At 42.2% G+C, this 14259-nt stretch overlaps 1 protein-coding gene across 4 annotated transcripts in view; it reads left to right on the top strand.

Moving 5' to 3' along the window:
• Positions 1-3396: 3396 nt before the first annotated feature.
• Positions 3397-14259, top strand: part of TLE1 (TLE family member 1, transcriptional corepressor) — a 70740-nt gene continuing 59877 nt past the window's right edge. For all 4 annotated transcript variants that reach the window (XM_015849199.2, XM_015849198.2, XM_015849197.2 and 1 more), the window contains exons 1-4: positions 3397-4407; positions 4632-4732; positions 5995-6058; positions 6151-6195. In XM_015849199.2, the coding sequence (XP_015704685.1) occupies positions 4384-4407; positions 4632-4732; positions 5995-6058; positions 6151-6195 (234 nt within the window). In that variant the 5' untranslated portion in view covers positions 3397-4383. The remainder of the gene's footprint in view (positions 4408-4631; positions 4733-5994; positions 6059-6150; positions 6196-14259) is intronic.

Genomic DNA, 14259 nt, shown 5'->3' with positions numbered 1-14259 from the left:
GTGCTACAGTAATGAATTCGAGTACACTCATTTATCATAGAGGGCTTCCCCATCTGTCTCTAAAGTATGCTCAAAAACGCTGTCTATTTGATAACATGAAGGTTGAGAATTTATCACATTTTAGCTTTAAACACTCCATTTTGGTTAGCATTTTCTAAGACTGTGCAACTGCATTTTGACTGAAAGAACAGATTGGTGTGTGTGTGCATGCACGTGCATGTGTGGTATCTTTCTAATTTATTTGCACTTCAACCCATTGGGATCAAGCTGCAGACCCTGTAGGCAAAGGAAGATTAGGGAAAGTGACCGACTGTTTTTTCCCAGACACAGAAAGGAAGGCGACTTCTCATGTACTGGAAGTTTTTCTGGCCACCGTACAAATTGTTCCCGAGTATGGAGAGTTTCCAAAAGACCTAATTAGCAACTCGCTGCAAACATTTCTTTGCATTAGCTAATGATCCGGCTACACTTGTAAGCAAACAGTACCAACATATCTAATCAATGCAGAAAAACCAACAGAATGCCTATTAAACATCTGGATGTAATTTTCTAGTTAGACTTAGAACAAAATGAAAACATATGCAGGTTTCTTTGATCTATGCTTCAACAAAGAAATTGTCAATAAAAAAAACACACTGGCCAGTCAATGTGTCATTTTCATAAAGCCTGGTCATTTCTCTTCAAATGTTCCCAGTTTAATTTTGTTGGTTTCCTGCAATCTCTAATTTTACCATACTGTGCGAAACCACAAGAGATTCTTTGGATTGGATTTTATTTGAGGTTTTACTGCTGCATGATCTGCTACTTTTTTTTTTTTTTTTTTAAGTTCAGCTCAGGAAATTTTCAAGGGTGAAAGAATGGGAGGAGGGAGGGAATACAGACACAATGGTAAAATGACCTTCTGCAACTTTTTGAACATTCTTGCCTACAAGGAAAACTACTAATTAAAAAGAAATCAAATTACAAAGAGAGTATGTAATGGCTATTAGCCAAAAGATAGTGAATAATTAGAAACACAATTGCTTTACCCTGCTTATATCATTTGCACTCCATAAATAAAGAAATATTTTAGAAGTGATACTGTTTTGCATGCCCTCATAACAATAATTATTCTTCCAGCTGTACAGGTTGCTCATTACTCTATCCTGTACACTGTGTGACTCAGATGCTATTTTATTCCACCTGTGCTGTTCTGACACTGAAAAGGGCAAAAATAGTACAGCCCTCTCCCCACTGTGCACATATATATCATTTTAAAAGGCATTCTCTGGTTTTCTTTTGGTTGAAAGCCCAATGCTCTCTCAATATCAAACCTGCAAACATAAAATCTGTGGAATTTTGTAATTGCTTCTTACATTGATATGCTCTGACTACATATGTAGAACAATAAGATAAATCACAAATTTACTAAATTGTTCCCCAGCCCTATGCTACAAACTCTTGATGATTAAGACCATCAACATTTTTATTACGTGTGCCAGTTTGGGGGATTTTGAAAAATATTGCTTGTAAATGGTATTATTAACAGTGAAGAAAAACAAACAAACAAACAAAACACAACAGTATGATGAATTGAAAGTCAGACAATAAATCATTTCCCTCAGGAGCAGATGCTACATCTCAACCTTTTCCAGTATACTCAACTAGATTTTGGATCTGATATTGCTCTTTTTTAGCCAAACCTCCAACTGCTTTCAGTGTGAATTTTGAGTACATGGTCAATTCAGGATTCAGTGCCTTCTGATACAGGAAGTAAGAACATGATCAAATCCCCACAGTGAAAAAGAATAGGTTCAAAGAGCAGAGCAGAACTGATGGTTAATCAGAAGAGTTGGGAGGGGATGATCTTTCTGCTGTACATTAAAACAACAACAACAACAACAAAACCCACAACAAAATTTAAGAACAATTGTGTAATTCTGTTTGAAAACTGCATAGGGTAATTACAGTACCATGGCAAAATACTGCCTTGAATCAAACACAGCTCTTTAGAACATGCTTGGTCTAATTTTGGCCTATCTTTCTCTGGCATTGTGTACTCCCATGAGTAAGGATGTTAGGTTTTCTGGAAATATTCCAGATTTACACTTATCTAACAAAAATTATTATTTTTTGTGCTTCCATCAGCTAATGATGCCAAAGTACAAATTAGTTAATTATCAGATAGTGTTGATTATTGTTGACAGTTGCCCACACTTGGAAGAAAAGGAAATAGTACCATTGGTACCAAACTCTTGCAGCTTTTTTGTCTTGTTTATGATGGAGAAGATTCAAAATGCTCCTAAATGACTGATTCTAGGATCGAAGGTGGTAAAACGCACTTGTTAAAAGAAATCAGGAAAATTGAGCTTTTCTTCTCTGTTATAACATGCCTTGGACATTTTAATGATGACAAATAAAGACTACAAGACATTTCAACTTCCATGGAGGTGGGCAATTATAAAGCAAAACAAAACAAAAACCCTTTTGTTTATGTTCCAAAGCACAGTGTTGTTTTAATATCATATCTGTTAATATCTCATTAACAACTTGTGCCAGCAAGTGAAGCACAGTACAACCAAAGTTAGGCAAGTGCTATGTTATTACAGACTCCAAAGCTGCTAGATACGCAAAGTATATAATAATGGCCTGCATATTTATGGTAGCTTTCATCTTAGGATCTGAGTACTTCATAAGTATTAATTAATTAAGCTTTCCAATGCCATGAGCAGAGTGGTGAACTGGCTTGTCCAAGGCAACAGGGGAAGAGCTGAGAAAAGAACTCAGGAGGAGGAGCTCCAATTATGCACGCGGAGCACCAAACAGGTTTATATTCCCACCTTCGGAAATACCACCTCACAGTAAAGGCATTTTCATTCTTTTCTGAAAAACAGTGAAGAACAGTCCTCGTGTACCTGTACGTATTTATGTATTCACAAATGTGCGTGCTTATGCACATAATCTAAACACACCCATGCACACACACTGGTGTCCACAGGCCCACGAGGCCAGCAGAACACGGGCAGGTGATGCAGAGCCCTGCTCCCAGAGCCCAGCAGCTTCAGTGGGTGTGCGGGTATTCAGTCTGAGGGCTCTGAGCAGTTCCACGTCCTTTTCCTTTGGCCATTCTGATACAGAACTGTGCACAGCGCAGCACTGCACGAGTTCCTACCCCGGTACCGCCTCAAGTCAGGTTTCCTAACTCCAAACTTCGTGTTCCTTACACAGCCCTAAGTACCAATGAGGGGCAACGCCACAGCGCGTACCCCAGCCACCCCGTATAGCGCTGGGAGACACCCTCCAGCCGCGCGACGCCTCACCAAACCCCTACTCCAGACCTCCGCACCGCCCCCTGCCCCTGGCGGACAGCAGGCCCGCTACGCCCTGCCTTCCTGCCCCCCGGCACCACCGACCCCATGCGCGCAGGCGCCGCGTGCTGGGCGAGAAGCAACCCCACCTCCCCGCCCGACCGGCCGGTAGCACCACGTTACTTTGAATGACAGCTCAGCCTCCCCGCTCCCCTTCCCACAGACCTTACTCTCCTCCCTGCACTCCACGCCCTCCCATTGGCTGGCAAGAAGGGCTCCCGCCGCTCCGCCAGAAACGCTTTCCAGCGAAAGGCTGACAGGCAGACGGAGCCGCGCTCGTTCCATTGGCCCTCGGCGCCGGACGCGTCACGCACCCACGTTGTTGCGGAGGCAGGCGACTGGCTACTACCGCCATCTCTCCCCCCTCGCTGAGGGCTGTGGGAGGGGTTGGGTGGCTGGTTAGCTGGAGGAGTGTGAAACCGCGTGTTAATGCATACGGTGCGGCGAGCACGGCGCGTCCCGCCCGGCCCGGCTGTTCCCGTCCCGCCGAGCGCATCCCGCGGGTCTGCAGCGCTCCGTTCCCCCGCGCGGAGCAGGGCACGGCACGGCCGCGCTCCTCGACAGGTCGGAACTTCACCTCGGTGGGGCAGCGCCAGGCAGTGGAGAGTGACGGCGAGGAGAAGGACGAGAATGGGGAGGAGATCGCGATGCACCGCGTGCTGCTGAGGCGCGGAGCCGCTCGGTGCCGGAGGCTGTCGCCCGCCTGACCCCGCGCGGAACGGGCGCTCTCCGCCCTTTGTTGTGGTGTCTCCGTCGCCGCGGGGCCGCCTCGCGCCCGCCCCCCGCGGAGCTCCGCTCCGGCTGCCCCATGCGCCGCCGGCGGTCGGGAGCAGCGAGGCCGCCCCCGGAGGCTTCCCGCCCGCCCCCCTCGCTGTGACGGCCGCGCCCGGAGCCCCCTAGAGAGCCGCTCGCCCTCACGACTTGCGTCGCCTGTCCCGTGTCACGGAGTTGCAGCGACAGAGCGGCCACAGCCGGAGGATGTCCCCGCGGCGGAAGCACTGAGCGCCGCGGGGCGGTGTGAGGCACGTTCGGAGCCATGTTCCCGCAGAGCCGGCACCCCGTGAGTACGGCGACGGGCAGAACCAGCCCTGCGTGCGGCGGTCACTTTCCGCCTCGATGCGCGGGGAGCGGCGGGGAAGAGCGTGGCCGCCCCGCGACGGGAGGAAAAGCGCTGGGGCCGGGGTCGCGGCAGGGACGGGGAGGGCGGCGGGATGGACCCTCGCTGCGTCCCGCCCCGTCCGCGCGGTCTGACCGTGCTTCTCTTTCCCGGTCCGTTCGTCGCAGGCGCCTCACCAGGCTGCGGGGCAGCCCTTCAAATTCACCATCCCGGAGTCGCTGGATCGCATCAAGGAGGAGTTCCAGTTCCTGCAGGCGCAGTACCACAGGTGAGCGGCGGTGGGGTCGCACCGGGGGCGCTCGGATCCGCTCTTCCCGCCTGGGGCTGCAGCGAGAGGCCGCGTCCAGGCGGTGGCGTGCGGGGCCAGGGCAGTGTGGGGCCCTCGGGCGGGAGCGCGGCTGGAGGCGGCCGGGCCGGGGTGTGGGGTGTGGGTGTTGCGGGAGGAGAATGTCGTGGCACGGAAGGCTGAGGAAGAGCCCTCCTCCGTTACGTGAGGTGTTCGTGCTAAGGTGAATCCGACGCCGGTGCGCAGTGCTAAAAGAGTCGAGAGGATGGCAGCTTTGTAGCGTAATGTTAGCGTCCATCTGCTGAAGCCGTGAAGGGCGCTCCGTTGCGCTGCGCTGCGTGGTGCTTTGGTGCTGGGAGTCCCGTACGGAACGGATTCCTGCGTGCAGAGGATGTTCGGCAATAAGAGGCACTTGTCTCTCGATTCTGTACTCCCTTGCACCTGAGCTGTCAGGATAGGAATAAAAGCTCTGTTAATTTCTGTACAGAAATTCATCCGACTGTGGCTGAGGCTCCTTTTTCTCACCACACCACTGTCTGATTCTCACTTGAGATTGCTGACTTGCCCGAGCCATTGGTTACTTAGAAATGCAGTATAAGCTGTGATCATTCAGTATTGCAGCTGTAAGTGAAAAAGGCTGCTTTCCACAGCATCTGTTCCATCGGATGCTTTCTGGTGGCCCTAAAGAAAACAAAGGGAATGTTGCTGCTTTTCTTTGCTCAGTCAGAGTCGTTAAAGTGATGCTGCTGCTTGTGATGAGACAGACAACTTTTCTGAAAACAGACTTGCTAGCAAATGGCGGTCAGAGTTACCGCTGTCCAGCTGCAGGCAAGATAACCCAAGCTGGAGGCGCCTTGAGGTTAGTAGGTAGGCCCAAGATGTAATTCTAACCACAAATGATGCTGTTTGGCTGTGACTCGGAATGTCACATGTGAAGAAATACTTCTGGCTGCTCAGAGGAACTCTGGGGGATGTCTGATCCTGTTGCAGCCCAACAGCCAATGTCCTTTGCCCTGTTTGTGTGGCTCTGGTGGCAGCTGCAGCTCTCAGTCAGCACCACAAAATACCTTCTGAATTTCCTTCTCAACTCTTGTGTTTGAAGTATGAATTAGACCTTTTTCTCTCTGTTTGCGTGTGAGTTATGAGGTTTTATAATTACTTGTTTTTGTCAAAATACAAATAAAGTGGGTAGATGTCAAAACAAATGACATAGTAGTTACACTGAAGTGTGATCTATTTTGTAGCCTTAAATTGGAATGTGAGAAACTGGCAAGTGAGAAGACAGAAATGCAGAGGCACTATGTGATGGTAAGTTTGCTTCTTTTTCTTTATTTCAGTTAATAGTTTATAATACAATGCAAGCCAATATAAAAAAAAATAATGTGTTCCTTTATTTGCAGTATTATGAAATGTCATATGGATTAAACATTGAAATGCACAAGCAGGTAAGGCATTTTGTTTTCTAAATCACAGAAGTCTGCAGTCAGTCTGCGTTTAAATGTAGCTGATGTGTTTGTACTCAGATGACTGCACTGCATGTCTGAATAAACTGATTGTAGCTGTGATTAGCAGACCAATGCCAAAGCTGTGATTAGCAGACCAATGAATGACATGGCTGTCTTGCTGTTGGTCCTGAAAGGTGGTGTCAGAGGTAGGAAAGGCCTTGTCTCTGTTTTTAAAAGTATAATTCAGTGCTTTATATGGTTCTGTTTTGTTGCTGGTAGGAAGGAGCCTTTGATGATGACTTTGTAGCATATGTAGTGACAGTTGCTCCAATACTTACCATTTAAAGGTATGAAAAGGTTAGTGACTTGGAAAGCTCAAGTTATGACTGTGAATTTTCAAGTTCCCATAAAATTCATACTTACAGCCACTATAATGGTGAATAAAAAGAGTGCTGAAATAGAACAAGACACTAAAGACCTCATAAGAGAAGAAAAGCTAAATGATTGCTCAGCCCAGAGGACCCTCAACTAAGTAGCCATTGTCTGCCAAATAAAGCATTAATGGCAGGGTGTAAGTATTCTGTAGATATGCTGACATTCACTTTTTCATCAAGATGCTGGTACAATAAGTCTTTCAGAAATCGATGGCCTCTTAAAAAAAATTATCATTAGATGAAGTTGCACAGTTGGACACATTTCAAAGTGCAACAATACAACTCTTTCTTGAAGTGTATGTGCTATTTCATCTAAAATTCTTGTTTCATTAAATTAAAGAGCATGGATGACCGCTTAGGGCATAGTGAGTAAATTGATTAGTTCAGGCTTCGGATCTTCTGTATATTCAAAGACTTTCATTAAGTAAGTGAACTGCAGAGTAGAATTCTTCTTTTGTAACACTGAACTCTTTGATTTTTATTTTGTTTTCACTTAGAAATATTGTATTTGGTGAGGTGGTATGGTGGTTCCCTGATAACTTTGTTTACAAAGAGAAGCTAGTGTTCCACAGTGTTTTTTGGAGTTACACCTGTTTGAATCCAAAATGCTGGTAAAAGTGGGGATGTTAGACAGCCTAGTTGTTTTGAAGTGGTTGATACACTAAATAGGCAGGTAGAACAGTAGGAATGGTGGCTAACTTGGTAATGTGCTGTGGTGTATTTTGTCCAGTATGTGTTAGAAGAATGATACTTTCTCAGTGAGTTAACTTTTTATCCTCTTTATCCTTTTGATCCTGATTTTTGGGTTTCTATTTATCCTGCTATAAAGCTCAGAATAAATAACTTCTGAGGAAGCCAGTATCTATACAGTGGGTTGATTTGGTGCAAAATGGATGTTAGCTTCATAAGATCTTGACAAAGGCAGGTTACTTCAGTAAATGTACAAGGAATTAACTTTAAGTAAAATCAATTAAGCCCATGAACTTAAAGAGCCTCAGAACTGAGGTTTCCACTTTGACCTTAACACCTGTGCATTGCAAAGGTTTAATGCTCTGTATGTATGGCAACTATAATCATCTGCCCAGTATGCAGTGATATTTGGGAAGCTTTTAAGATTTATGGCAGAGCATTATATCTGCATTGATTCCAGTGGAGGAGAACAGGGCATGCTTACTACCTGCATACTGTTAAGAAAAAACATTTGAAGGGATAAATACTTTTCCTTGGCTGTGAGTTTTAGATACTATGCTTTTACATGATAAGCAATTCTGAAAAAAGTAGCATCTTCATATTAAAGATTTAGATGTCTGCAGTGGGAATGCATAGTGCTGTTAGAATTCAGCATGTAGGTGGCCTCAGAGGAAGGAGACAAATAAGCAAAGAAAAAAAAAATGCCACCGATGATATTCTTCTAAATTTCTACTGCTAACGATAAGTTCTGAGGAGGCTTTTGTCAGATAGTAATCATAATTCTTATTAAAACTGGTGACGTGTAGCCAGGCTCAAATTGATGCTTTTTGCTGGCTGATCACCAGCATGGCCTAAGTGCTCATTATGTTGTAGAGAGGGCCTTTGGAGCTCTCATTACGTTTGACAGGAATTCTCTCTAGGGGGAAACTGGGCATTAGCTAGTCTTCTGACAGGCTGAAATTATTCCTGCTTTATGACTTATAACCAAATGCTAGCAAGGCATCATCAGGGGACATGAAAAATTGTCATTCCTGACAACATCTTTGTTGCTAAAAAATGCAGTGATGGGGAAACTTTCCACTGAACAAGCTTTAATGTTCTTAAGGCCTACCTTCTATGTGGGATGCCTTACTCACCCTGTGTGCAGCCCTTTAGAGTGACTAGGCTGCTGATTTGAAAATAAAAAATCATACTGCAGTGGTGTCAGCTTGTGTAGTGTACTGTCCGCATCACTGTGAAAGATGGGGTCACATCTGCCTGTTGATAAAAAGGTTCATTGCTTGTGCTGATGCAGTTGCATCAGTCACTAAACTCTTCATTTAATTCTGTAATCTATTACGATTATAATGTGGTGAAAACAGAGTTAGGACATGGATGTTGCTATATGCAGATTCAGCTGAGGCAAACTCACCAAACAAAAGCAGCTGTACTGCCGAATTTTCATCTTGAACACTCTGCATTTGTGTCAATGAATGCTGTAGGAGGGCTTTCTTCACAGCTTTAGCTTTGGCTCTTTGTAGTGTTTAACTCTGTGACAATTTGCTTAAACCCAGGTACTGCGACTGCATTTCAGCTTGCTGGCTGAACACATATCAGGAAGTAATTGTTGGCATACTTGTGGCTGGTTTGTGTTTTTTTGGTTTGTTTCTGTTCTTATAAGAATCTCAAAGGTTAATTCTTAAGAGGATGTTGTGCCTGGGTTTTTTGTACTGTTTTCAAAGATGATAATTATCTTAAGGCATATATAGTTACTGATAAACACTATTGTCTCTGAGACAGAAACAAGTTTGAGGGTTTACTGAGGATAGGTGGGATTGATTCAGGTATCGTTTTCATGTGTGTCATGGACTGAATTAACAGAGGAGGGAAACTGAGGACCATAAAAGTCAGATTTTCCCACTGTGACATCCATGGGTGGCAAAGCAGATATGTCAACTGCTAGTGCCAAGAGTCTTTTGGGTGTTAAAAATCCCACTGTACTTGAAGGGTTGCTGCCCTTGGCTATTAGAGAGAGGTGCTGAAAATAAAGAGGTGCTGCCCTGTCATCTTCTGTCATAAGTTGAGAGATAAGACTTCCTGTGTGTTTAATGCCTAGATTGTTCAGGTGCAAGATTAGCTCTTGTTCAGTGGCAGGCAGCCAAAGAAAGAAAAAATCATCACTGCTGAACTAACTGACAGACTGTATAAACTACTACAGTATTTGGGTGTCTGCAATCCTAGAAGTGACAACTGGTTTTCCTTCTCTTTGGGCCGGCTATTGTGATCTTTGTGACCTGCCTTGAGGCAGGCATGTCATTCCGTACTTTGCCTCTTGTAGACAAGTACACAAACTCCTAAACTGCATTATTCTAACTAGTTGTGCAGTAATTAAATGTCTGCTCTAGTCCAGAATGTTTTTTCTAATTTTCTAATTAGAAATTTCTAACACTCTTTCTAATGCTCTTTGTTCAAGGACTGATTCTTCTGATATCTCATTAGAACATCAGACTTCAGGAGTGGGTTAAATAGAAGGGAATTAAGAAGCTTAGTTAGCTCTCTACAGCTCCTGAGTAGGATGTCTGTGCTGTTGAAAGGGATTTAAAGATAAATTAATTTTTTTTTTTTCCCCCTACTTGCATTTTAATTACTGTAATGAAAAACGTCATGAATCCTGAAGGTTTTGGTGATGTGCCATGAGTGTTTCAAGAGGATTTTACAGTTGGATCTGCAACATAAGACATGCGGAACCTGCATTTATTTTAAAGGAGAAAATAAGATTGATTTTTCTCTCAACAGTAGTATTTATTCTACAAATACTGGATTCTTAAATGTTTACAGTTGCACCACCAGTACAGCCATTTAGGCCACAACTACAGTTTCTCAATAAGGAAAGCCTAGAGTAACAGTCTCAACTTTCTTAACTTTGAAACCACATTTGAGCTGAAGACTGACATTAAGGAGTTATCTGACAGGTTCAGGACACTGTGTGAAATATGTCTCTGTGGCTTTTAGATAACCGTATTGTTAGATACTATCTATTATATCAACTTATTATATAACTTCATCAGACAGTATGTCACAGTATAAACACTCTACATATGTTAAATACTGTCAGATCATCTTGCATTTTGGAATGTATCTGCCAGATTTCAGGTTCATCACAGGATCATTCAGGGAAAGGAGAAGCTCTTTCTATTGGTGATGCTGTCAAACTTCCTTTGTATTTCTGTAACTTAATTACTTGCTGAATTTCTGTTATTGTACTTATGGATTGGCCGAAGCAGGTTTGTTTTTTATTTTTTTGAAAGCTGGTATTTTTGGGAGCAGGGAGTGAAAAAGGAAGGAAGGGTTCTTCTTTCACAGCTTGTTCTGGGGTGAAAGGTAAATGCCTTTTTCTGGTATTTGCAATGCAAACCAAACAGACAGGCTGAGTATTTGAATTGTCTTTCAGCAGTTTTAGTTTTGTAGCAAAGGTATAAAGTTGCATTTCATTTTCAGTGCAAAATGGAAGATAGTGTCTTCTGGATTTGTGGTTAGGTCACTACTGGTGTACTCTGAAAGCATCTAAAAACAACTTTATGTTAAGTTGCACTTGTCAGAAGACTGCACAATATTTGTTAATTTAAAAATGATAACAGCATAGAGTAGAGCTAATGATGTCGTCATTCCACTGAATATAAGGGTTGAGAATATATAGTGACAGGTCTGATTACACTGTAACTCTATACTCAGCTCCCTCTTCTCACTGGCGTCAGTTACTTGCTCCTTGCTCCAGCTAGTCATCTTTATTAACAAACACTGGGAAGGAACAATAAGGGGAAGAATTGATTTTTCTTGATCAGCAGATTTTATATTAACCATTTCATTATTGTCATCAACAAGGGTGTGAGTCTGTTGCGAGTTCAACTTGTCTTCTAATGTAAAACTTCTTTGTAGTGTTTTTTTTGCCAGTGTGTGGGGAGGAAGCTGTTGTGGGTGCAAGATAAGCAAGGCAATTGTGTTTATTTTTTGGGGGAGGAGTTTAGGGACTGGGGATAAAGAAACTTCATTTGTGATGTTATCTTTGTTTGACCCTTAGTTCTCAGCAGATGCACGTAATTGATGTCTAGTTGCCTTTTCCATGCCATCAGAATTTTAGACCTTCGTGTGTATTGTTTGTGGCTCACTTTCACACTGGGTAGTCCCAGCCTACTCAGTTTATAGAAGTACAAGTTGTTCCATAGCTGTGATCATCTGATTTGCCTTTGCTTTATTTATTTATTTATTTAAATTTATTTTTTTTCCCCATTTTCAGTCTACTGAAATGAAGGCACAAGAACTAAATGCTATTGTCAGGATACAAGCAAACCAGAGATTTATATAAATGGCATAATTGGTTATATATTAAAAAAAAAAAAATATATATATATATATATATTTTTCCTTTGGAAAAGTTCTCAATATTTGATTTCTCTCCTTGGCTACCAAGAAATTATGAACTGTTGTTATCGCCTCTCAGATTTGCTCACATCTGAGTTCTTGCTCAGGAACAATGATGGCTCCATCAATTTATACTGAGGCTAGGGGTGGCTGCTCCTGATGTGCCCATGAGTGTGTTTAAGTTGTGTAAGTGCACTGTTTAACTGCCCTCTTTGGCTTGTAAGGCTGCTTTCCAGTTCTTCTGTCTGTCATTGTTTCTACTTTGAATTCTCTTGTGGAACTAATGTTCTTAGTCGCTGTGTACTGTCTTCTTCAGACTGTTGTTGAGCACACTCCATAAAGTAGATTGCAGTAGAAGTCCCTGAGATACTATTGCTGGCATTCCTCTTTTTCGAGATCTGATGGCTCTCCCTTGCCCTGTTTCCTATTTTTTGACAATTATTTATCTGTTTCTGGCATGGTGCCAGAGGCAATTGAAGGGTAGGTTAAAACTTTCTAAAACATTGCCTGTTTGATCTCTGCTTCAAATCTGACTAAGTTTTAAAAAGTAGTTATTTCCTGAAGTGACTTATTATAAAGGAGGGCATAGTGATGAAACTTCCAACTTTTCTCTTTCCTCTGTATTTGGTACAGCAATTAATGTTTGGTTTATTTATTTATTTATTTATTTTTTAAAATGAACAAATGGAAATGGCATTGAATTCTCTTAGAAACGTATTTACAGTATGCTTAAATATAAATGGAATGGAAAAAGGATTATGGATTTATTTCATAAAGTTCTGGAGAGGATTATTTTAGTTGCTAGCAAGCCTAATGTTACCTACTGTACTTCCAGTGTGTGGAGAAAACTGTTCGAGAAATTAATCAGTTTGGTAGGTTTCTTTGAAGTTTTTATAATGATAATAGTGTTTTGTGGCTAGTGATAAATTGAACAGCATTTAAGAAGCCTGTAATCTCTAATTGGGGATTGACTGAGTCGCTTTCACCTTTTCTTTATGTTCTTCAGAAGCGTGAACAAATTAGCACAGATGATTAAATTACAAATTAAAGTTCTTTGAGAGGTATCTGGTGGGTTATCTGTCAGAGTTGTTTATCTGGAAATATCATGTACTGCTTAAGTGATCAGAAGACCTAGCTAGCCTTTCAGGCTGTGTGGTCGTGTAACAGAAAACAGATTTATTTGTATTTGGTGCTGCTCTTTTGTTGCTGGTGTCGTGATGGTGCCTCCACCTTCTCTCACACAGTATGGATTTTTCTTCCTTTTTGTGTTTTTTTTGTTTTTTTTTTTTCTTAATCTTGAAGATTTTTTGATGTTTTTGTAAACAGCCAGTCACAGTAACTTACTTGTAAGGTGACCAGTCAGTGTATTGACAAGAGCAGACACAATAGAAAAGTGCATTAGGAGTCAAGCCATTGGGATTTGCAGTAAATATATTACAGAACACGAGTGAATTGCTGATACTGCTTGTTTAGCAGTTTGCAAGGGCAATGGTAGTATAGATTTTTGAATTAGAAGGGAAGGACTGTTCTTTCTCTGTGCTGGAACATCTAGTTGATGGCTGAGGAAAAAATTGATTTAGAGAACAAAATGCTGCCACCTCTTTTTTTATCTATATATCTATTTATTTATTTATTTTTCCATTTTGGAGGCTTCTTTGTGGATTAGTAATCAAAAACAAAAAGATAGCTTTCAGTTTTGGAAAAAGGAGCAGCAAAAATGTGTATGCTTGTTTGACTGCACCTTGATTAGTTACTAATTCTAAGAAAATATGCTTTTGTCAGGTCAAGAAAACCAAAGGACTTCATAAAAAACTACCTGCTTTCAGATTTTTGGCAATCTGCTTAGTTATGAAGTTATTTTTTAAATATGCCCAAACCCCTGAGTTGCCATGGTCTTTGTGTCATTATATAATGATCTCAACCTCACTCTTTAAATGCAGAAGTTTGAATTAAATCTCAGGGAGGACAGGGAGTAAACCCAGATTTTCTTGGGAAAAATAACAAGCATGTCATTCTTTTGTGGCTTTGCCATAACTGATTATAAGGTTGCCAGCCATTACTTTGCAGATATCTTGCTGTCTCAAATAAGGGACATAAATTGCAAGCTAAGTAAAGAAAAAGAAAAAAAAACTTTTTTAAGAAGACCTAGGGGGGAAGCCTTTAAACTTTTTTCATTACACTGAAATAGATGCTGTCAGGTGGCAGTTCTAGAGAGAACTTGGTCCCTCCCTCTGGCCTAGTAGAATCAGTTGTGGCAGTGCCATTTCTGACAGGGTACCTGTCTGATCTGGTGCTGCTGAAGATAAGAAATAGCAACCACTCTCAGGCTGTCTGGGTAACAGTACCTTTCTGTAACAATAGTGTGTTTTAAGTTACAGTAACATTTTTTCATTTTCTTTTTTTTTTTTTTTTTTTTTCCCCCTGTGCATTCTTGTCACTGCGGAAAGGAAAAGATGATTATTCCTTTTTTCTTCCAGAAGCATTTTGTGGACTACTGCTGCCTAATGCTCATTCTTTGAGTGGTTTTGCCCAGATGAAGGGT

This window comes from Coturnix japonica, chromosome Z, assembly GCF_001577835.2.
Source record: "Coturnix japonica isolate 7356 chromosome Z, Coturnix japonica 2.1, whole genome shotgun sequence".
Lineage (NCBI taxonomy): Eukaryota > Metazoa > Chordata > Aves > Galliformes > Phasianidae > Coturnix > Coturnix japonica.
This window is presented reverse-complemented; position numbering and strand designations above follow the sequence as displayed.